This window comes from Pangasianodon hypophthalmus, chromosome 20, assembly GCF_027358585.1.
Source record: "Pangasianodon hypophthalmus isolate fPanHyp1 chromosome 20, fPanHyp1.pri, whole genome shotgun sequence".
NCBI classification, from domain to species: domain Eukaryota; kingdom Metazoa; phylum Chordata; class Actinopteri; order Siluriformes; family Pangasiidae; genus Pangasianodon; species Pangasianodon hypophthalmus.
The window spans coordinates 715,023-722,522 of NC_069729.1; the positions used below are offsets into that span (position 1 = coordinate 715,023).

The following is a 7,500-nucleotide window of genomic DNA, read 5'->3' on the forward strand; positions in this document are numbered from 1 at the left end:
ACTGCGATCTTGTGTGACGAGGAATAATTTTAGATTACGTAAAAAAGCGTAAAAAACGTACAGCTCAGTGTCTCAGACATTCAGGACCATGATTGAAATCTTTAATGGATTTTTTTTTTTTTTTTAATGTGAGTGTAAATAAAATCGTGAAGTAACCAATCAATTCACAGAACACACAGTGGGCTAGTGACCTTTGACCTTTTGCCCTTGATAGTGAGTGAGTGTGTACACACACGTGCGTCATCAGCAGCCAGTCCTCAGCTCTGTCCCGTTACTGTCACCTCTTTCATGTCTTCATTCAGAACTTACATCATCTTCTGCTGCTCAGAATGAATGAGACCGAATCTCCCAAATGTCCAGAATCTCTCCTTTCTCCCTCCATGTGTGCACTTTGTAGGGGATGAAGTAAAGACTTCTGCAGGCTGAGTAATAGTGCACTACACTTTCATTCATCCCTGTGTAGCGCTTCACTCTTAACATGTGTACTGCATGTCCCATGGAGTGCACTAGTGTGTGTGTGTGTGTGTGTGTGTGTGTGTTGCACACTCACGGGACCGGTCGAGCTCCTTGGCGGCCTGCGCCGCTCTCTCCAGCCCGGTGGGGTCGAAGTTGCTCCATTTGTCCTTGGGTTTGTCTCCGCCGCTTCCCCCTGAACCCGCGGCCGGCGGAGGAGGAGGCGGAGGCGGTACCGGAACATCCGGGCTCGCGCCGCCGCCTTGTCCTTTATTCAGACCGAAAAGCCACGACATGTTTCAGGGTCTGATTATTCTCACCGTCTCACCGTTTTAATTAAAGTCCCCTCTCTCTCTCTCTCTCTCTCTCTCCGGTGTGATACCGCACCGGACACTTCCTCCTTCACCAGCACGCGCGTGTCACGCCGGAGCGGTTTGCGCACGCGTTCCTTCAGGAAGCTCCGCCCACGCGCAACGACGCCTGACGCCGATTGGCTGCGCACGTGACCGCCTAGCAAAAAACATCTAACTCGCTTTTATCTCCCGCCTGTATTCCGACAAACCCCGCCCTCCTGACCTGTGATTGGCTGCTGATCAACCACGTGAAAGAATGAAAAATTATTGCACCAGAGTAAGATACATTTTATAAAAATATTCAGAATAATAATATAAAAATATTCAGAATAATGTAGCGGCGGTTTTTTTGTGCAGAGCTTCAAACTGTTTCCTCTGTTTTCTATTTATCTTATTTTCAGCACAGAGTCTATTTTATTCTTAAATATAAAGCGCCTTCATTTTGAAACGTTATTGCTGAATATGATGAAGTTTTATTACTTCACTTTCATATAAAAGCAGATCAGATTATATTAACGAAAATAAAAAGCACATTTTAAAAATTAGGGAAATGTGTAGTGTATAATGTTTTGTAACAGTGTAATAGAAATGTGTAACAGTGTAACATTGAATCAATGTAACAGTGTAGATATGTAACAATATAACAGTGTAACAGTGTAGCAGTGTAACATTGTATCAGCGTCGCACTGTAACAATGTAACAGTGTAACAATGTAACATTGTAGTAGTGTAGTAGAGTAAGAGTGTAACAGTGTAGTAGTATAATATTGTAACAGTGTAGTAGTGTAACAGTGTAGCAATGTGGTAGTATAACATTGTAACAGTGTAGTAGTGTAACAGTGTAGCAATGTAACATTATAGTAGTGTAGTAGAGTAAGAGTGTAACAGTGTAGTAGTGTAACAGTGTAGCAATGTGGTAGTGTAGTAGTGTAACAGTGTTATAGTGTAGTAGCGTAACAGTGTAACAGTGTAGCAATGTGGTAGTATAACATTAAGAGTGTAACAGTGTAGCAATGTAACATTATAGTAGTGTAGTAGAGTAAGAGTGTAACAGTGTAGTAGTGTAACAGTGTAGCAATGTGGTAGTGTAGTAGTGTAACAGTGTTATAGTGTAGTAGCGTAACAGTGTAACAGTGTAGCAATGTGGTAGTATAACATTGTAACAGTGTAACAGTGTAGCAATGTAACATTGTAGTAGTGTAGTAGAGTAACATTGTAACAGTGTAACAGTGTAGCAATGTAACATTGTAGTAGTGTAGTAGAGTAACAGTGTAACATTGTAACAGTGTAGTAGTGTAGTAGAGTAACAGTGTAACAGTGCAGTGTAGCAGTGTGGTAGTATAACATTGTAACAGTGTAGTAGTGTAACAGTGTTACAGTGTAATAATGTAAAAACCTTGTTTTTAAAACTCTTATTTTTGGTTTGGACTCATTGGCCTTTGTGTTGAGACTTTTATTTTGACATTTGCCCCAGGTCACCTGATGAGTTAATATGGTGTCCTACATTTGCTCAGATAGGCTCTGTTAGTTATCCAGTGGAAGATGCTGGTGATCAAACAGTTTGTATCACTTCTGTTCTACTGTTTCTGTCGCTCTTTACATTGGAACCTGTTTCATAGTTTGGAATTTTGATCCTTTGAGCAATTTGATTTTGATGTTGCTGTGTGCCGTCTGCCTGCCTTCCTTTTACAACAAAAAACATCCTGTGAGTCTGCAGGCTGAAACACCTTGCTGATGAGAGAGATCAGAGGAGAATGACCAGACTGGTCTGAGCTGACAGGAAGGATACAGTTAGTCAAATAATCTCTCTTTACAGCTGTGGTGAGCAGAAAAGCATCTCAGAACACACAACACATCAAACCTTGAGGTGGAGGAGCCACAACAGCAGAAGACCTCATCAGGTTCCTCTCCTGTCAGCCAGGAACAGGAATCTGAGGCTCTCATGAGCACAGAATCACCCACACTGAACAGCTGAAGAAGACTAGGTGATTTTTTTCCCTAATCTTCATCTGTGTAGTTTCAGAGTGATTATTGGAGTTATTATATGCTTCCTGGCAGCTTGAACCTGGGGCGTTTCCTCCCACAGAACTGTCGCTCACTCAGTGTTTTTTGTTTTTTGCACCACTCTGTGTAAACTCTAGAGACTGTTGTGTGTGAAAATCCCTGCAGGAGATCAGCAGTTTCTGAAAAACTCAAATCAGCCCATCTGTCACCAACAGCCACGCCACGGTTAAAGTCACAGAGATCAGACTGTTCCCTCATTCTGATGTTTGATGTGAACATTAACTGAAGCTCTTGACCTGCATCTGCATGAGTTTATTCATTGTGCTGCTGTCACGTGATTGGCTGATTAGAGAACTGCATGAATGAGCAGGTGTACAGGTGTTCCTAATAAACTGGACGGTGAGTGTATATAAACTATATTATTATCACTATTTTGAAATGATGTAATGAACAATTAGCTGAAAATTCAAATAAGCCTTGAAGTTCAGGTTTGATTATTATTAGTTTATTATATAACAATACAAAAAATCAAGTTAAAGCTGTATAATTAATTGTAAATAATTAATTAAAAGTAAAAAATATCAATTTTGGACATTTTATTATCATCCAGTTCATTTCTATAATCCAGAAACAGTTGTGAGATTTTTAAATGTTTGTGTTTCTTTGTTAAAATGATGAATCTTTGGTGTTTTTGATCCACTGCGGCCGCCGTACGTCACTTCAGTGGGCGTGGCTTATATTCAATGTTTTTTTAATCCCACCTGTATTCATCCAAACCCCGCCTCCTGCTCTAGGATTGGATATTCACACAGAGGGCTCTGATTGGACAGTTTTGACCATGAGGTACGGTGGCCGCAGTGGAACAAACATGTTTTACAGTTTAACCTTTCGCAAGGATAAAGCCTAAAAACACTGTAATAACTGTAATTAAAATAATAATTAGATAATTAAAATGTTTAATAATTATAATTTTAATATAACAAAAATATTACTTATTTAATAATAATAAAAAAAAACAAAAGTTTCAAACTTTTAGATATTTTAAAAGGCATGAACAGTCATTTTTCTTTTCTTTATGCTGTAGTATTTTGTGCAGATTTTTTCACTTTATTTTTAACCAATAATCTTTTATCTAAGCTAATTTTTTATACTTACTGTATTATATTCAAATTTGCTCAGTTAAGCACCTTCTCCACACAGTTAAAGATAAAATATTTATTATTTAGCTCTTTATAGCTGTTTAGCTTGCTAATCTGAAAATGATAATCAAATTGAAATATAGTTATAAATAATTATAATGCATTATAATGATAGTGTGAGAATGAGTTTAAGAATATAAGGATGTTTCTTGATCTCACACACACACACACACACACACACACACTTTAAGCAGAGATTAGGTAGGAAAAACAGTTTATTAACAGGTACATCATCAGATTTCGGTCATTGTGTTTGTTCTGCTTGAATATTTACACACAATACGCTTTAAACACTTTTCTCTCAACACCCTGATTTCAGTCTCTGATGATCGTAAAGCAGACGTGGTGATGGAGGATCACGTGACCAGGTTCTCCACGATCATCCACACACCTCCGTCACAGGCTGCGACCGATTCAGAAGCGGCGCTGTGGAGAAGCCGCGCTGTGATTGGCTGCGAGAGCTGTCCGTCACTGCAGCTGTGTGATGCGTGAGAACACACCGGGAGGCTCTTTCCCGTCACCCAGCGCCGCCCGCAGACCCTCCTGCTGCCGAGCTCGCGCCAATGCCACCAGCGCCTGGAACGTGCGCGGCTCCGTGACGGCCAGGTCGCTCAGCACACGCCGGTTCAACTGCACGCTGCACTGTGGGCGGAGTTTACACACAAAACATCAGGGATTCAACACCATTCACACTCAATTACACTTCATCTAAAGCCGGTCTATTTTATTTATGTATTTATTTATTTATTTATTGCGTGATTTCAGCACCGGTTTAAGATTATTCCTCGTCACGCTGTACGAGATCCCACTTTGTCCGAATTCCGTAACGGACTGCGTGATAGCGAGCGTCTCCGTGTCGGATAATACGCCGAAGATCCTCTAACGATAGACCTGCGATTAAAGAACACGACTACGTTCTGTTCACTTCATCAACCAAATCAGCTCGTTTATTTCTGTCCATCAGCATGTTTCATTTACATCGCCGCTACCGTGTGTGTAGCTGTCTGTGACTTCGCCGTCCTCCTATTAGAGTTTAATCAGGAATTTCTCACACCGACGGCGTCACCGACTGTTACGTGCACTAACTCGCCTCGCTTGATGCGTTCCGAGACCATCAACTCACAGTTAAAGGATTCTTTTACGACGTGTGACTTTTGAGCTGAAAACGTACAGCGTAAAGGCGGCGTGACAGAGTGAACTGACTTCTGCAGTGGCGTGTAAACTGACGGACAGAAAGACAGCAGATGATGGTAAAGAATACGAGTGGTCAGTGTCAGAGCGATCGGTTGAGTTAGCGTTAAGTTTAAGGGCGTTTTCACACCTGGTGTGTTTGGAGCGTTTGTTTCGGAACCTGGTGCGTTCCCTCTCGTGGTTTGGTTCGTTTAGACATGAACGCTGCAATCGCGCTCGGATCCGCACCAAAACATTCGGACTGAGAACACCAGAAGGAGGTGATCTCTGGATCTGAACTCTGGAGCGGTTCGCTTGTGGTGAGAAAGCAATCGGACCCAGCGGACCAACGAACCATCCTGTACAGCAATGCATGATGGGAACTGCATTACGTAGATAGTGTGTTTGTTTTGTTAATGGCTCGCACCATGAATCGCGGTTTAACTTGGACCAAAGACGAGGGAAAAGGCCTCACTTACATTTGGTCTGATGAACATATTTCTGAACAACTTTCAAAAACGCACAAAACACAGAGGTTTCCGAGGCGTCTCAAGGAGATGAGCTTTAATCGCTCCGTGAAACATCGATTCCCGAACAAACTGATGAATTATAACTACAGGCCACAATAAGCTCGCGGAGCTGCTGTCTGTCCGTCGTGATGGATGATCGCTATGAGCGGAACCCTGGAACATAAACAGACGCACTCTGACCAATCAGAGGACAGTTTACTCGCATGTGATTTGCATAAATGTATTTTAATAAGCTTTGAAATGTTGCCTTCTGAAAGCGAACCGAGCCAAAGAGAAAATCGAACATTGTAATGATTTAAATCACCGTTTCGGACCAAAGCACCGATCTACAGGTCTGAAAACAACAGAGACACTCACTTGCACGAGGTTGTACATTAGGACGGGGTATTTAATGCCGTGTTCCCGACAGGCTGCAGCCACACGAGAGATCCACAACTGCAGGACGGAAAACACAAACACACAATTACACATCAGTTGTGTGACACTGCAGCTGACACAAAAACAACACCGAGGCTGTAGATTTATTATTCTGGTTATTATTCCTTACAGTGATGATGGACAGTGCTGGAGTCTGGAAGTACAGCACCAGGGTTTTAAAACTTTTTTTTTTTTCAAAAAGGGAAGTGTTTATGTCGTCACAGATCTTACCGTCCTCATGCTGCGCCGTTTGGCTTTCCTCGCTTTGGAGGCGTAAACGAAGGCCCTGCGCACGGCGCGCACCGCCAAGCTGTAGCAGCGATTCTTCCTTCCTCGAAAGTGCTGCGGAATATAAATATAAATAAATACATAAATAAATCAATCAGAGTTTAGAAACCTGAGGGTCTCGATCCTGAAATCTTTCACATCAGTATCATCACACTAATATTTCACAGCTAAACACTTCAAAGGCGGATATTTAACGTGGGACCACATGTGACATATAACGCAAACAAACAAACAAACAAACAAAAAACACATATCTAGTCTTTAATTCTTTTCCAGCGATGAGGACATGAAGAGCAGCCGGGGTGCGTTCAACATTAATCCCAGAGCTGATTTAACATGTAAAATTAACACTGTGATTCAGAAATGCTTTAAAAATGTGTTTTAACAAACAGTACAGTAGATTATTTTTAATTTTAAAGCCAATAACCTGCTGTTTGTTCTTTTACATGAACTGCACTGAGGTCATACAGAGGAACAGAGCTGCGTTCAATACCAATAAACCAGAGGAGGAGGAGGAGGAGGAAAACTTTTAAAAAGTCATTATTAATAACTCAGGATACAGACTTTAGATAGATGAAGTGATAGATAAGTGAACACACACTCAGGTGTAGTCTGCACCAGGTAAATACAGCACTGAGGTCATGCAGAGCAACAGAGCAGCGTTCAATACCAATAACCCTGAAAACATCATCACTGATTCATTAATAAATACATAAATAAATAAGTAAATAAATACATAAATAAATAAAATCTCCTCATTAATGACTGCAGCCGCAGATCTGAGAGGAGGCTGATGTTCTGCAGGATGGTGTTAGACAGTGTGGAGCTCCATGCTAGCGCTAATTAGCTCTCACAGCTCTCATCTTCTCACCCGGGCGTGTTTTAAAAGCTCCTGGACCTTCCAGTACCGGTCCGGACCTCGGTTCCGGATCCAACACGATAAAGTCAGAAACACCATGCTTTAAACACCAATGACCTTCTGCCCGAACACACACTAACACACACTAACACACGCACATACACACACTGTTTCTGTCAACGTGACTTCTATCCGCTCTGCACTGCGCATGCGCGAACAATAAAAGTC

The 7,500-nt window shown here is 41.6% G+C and overlaps 2 protein-coding genes across 2 annotated transcripts in view; both read right to left on the reverse strand.

Moving 5' to 3' along the window:
* Positions 1–902, reverse strand: part of atad3 (ATPase family AAA domain containing 3) — a 7,958-nt gene extending 7,056 nt beyond the window's left edge. Inside the window, exon 1 of the mRNA XM_034314231.2 lies at positions 551–902. Coding sequence (XP_034170122.2) covers positions 551–749 — 199 coding nt within the window. The 5' untranslated portion in view covers positions 750–902. The remainder of the gene's footprint in view (positions 1–550) is intronic.
* A 3,303-nt stretch (positions 903–4,205) lies between these two features.
* On the reverse strand, positions 4,206–7,484 carry mrpl20 (mitochondrial ribosomal protein L20). Its single transcript, XM_026935230.3, has 4 exons — positions 7,285–7,484; positions 6,357–6,467; positions 6,066–6,143; positions 4,206–4,650 (listed from the first exon to the last, which is right to left on the reverse strand). Exons 1-4 carry the CDS (start codon positions 7,369–7,371, stop codon positions 4,477–4,479), a joined length of 450 nt encoding a protein of 149 aa, XP_026791031.1. The 5' UTR covers positions 7,372–7,484; the 3' UTR covers positions 4,206–4,476.
* Positions 7,485–7,500: the final 16 nt, after the last annotated feature.

What these genes read in the sequence shown, in the direction of transcription:
- mrpl20 (XM_026935230.3), bottom strand. Translation starts at nt 7,371, where the DNA reads ATGGTGTTTCTGACTTTATCGTGTTGGATCCGGAACCGAGGTCCGGAC. An exon ending in AACGGCGCAGCATGAGGACG is followed by an intron (nt 6,144 to 6,356) that starts GTAAGATCTGTG and finishes TCCGTCCTGCAG; the next exon opens with TTGTGGATCTCTCGTGTGGC. An exon ending in TAATGTACAACCTCGTGCAA is followed by an intron (nt 4,651 to 6,065) that starts GTGAGTGTCTCT and finishes CTCCGCCCACAG; the next exon opens with TGCAGCGTGCAGTTGAACCG.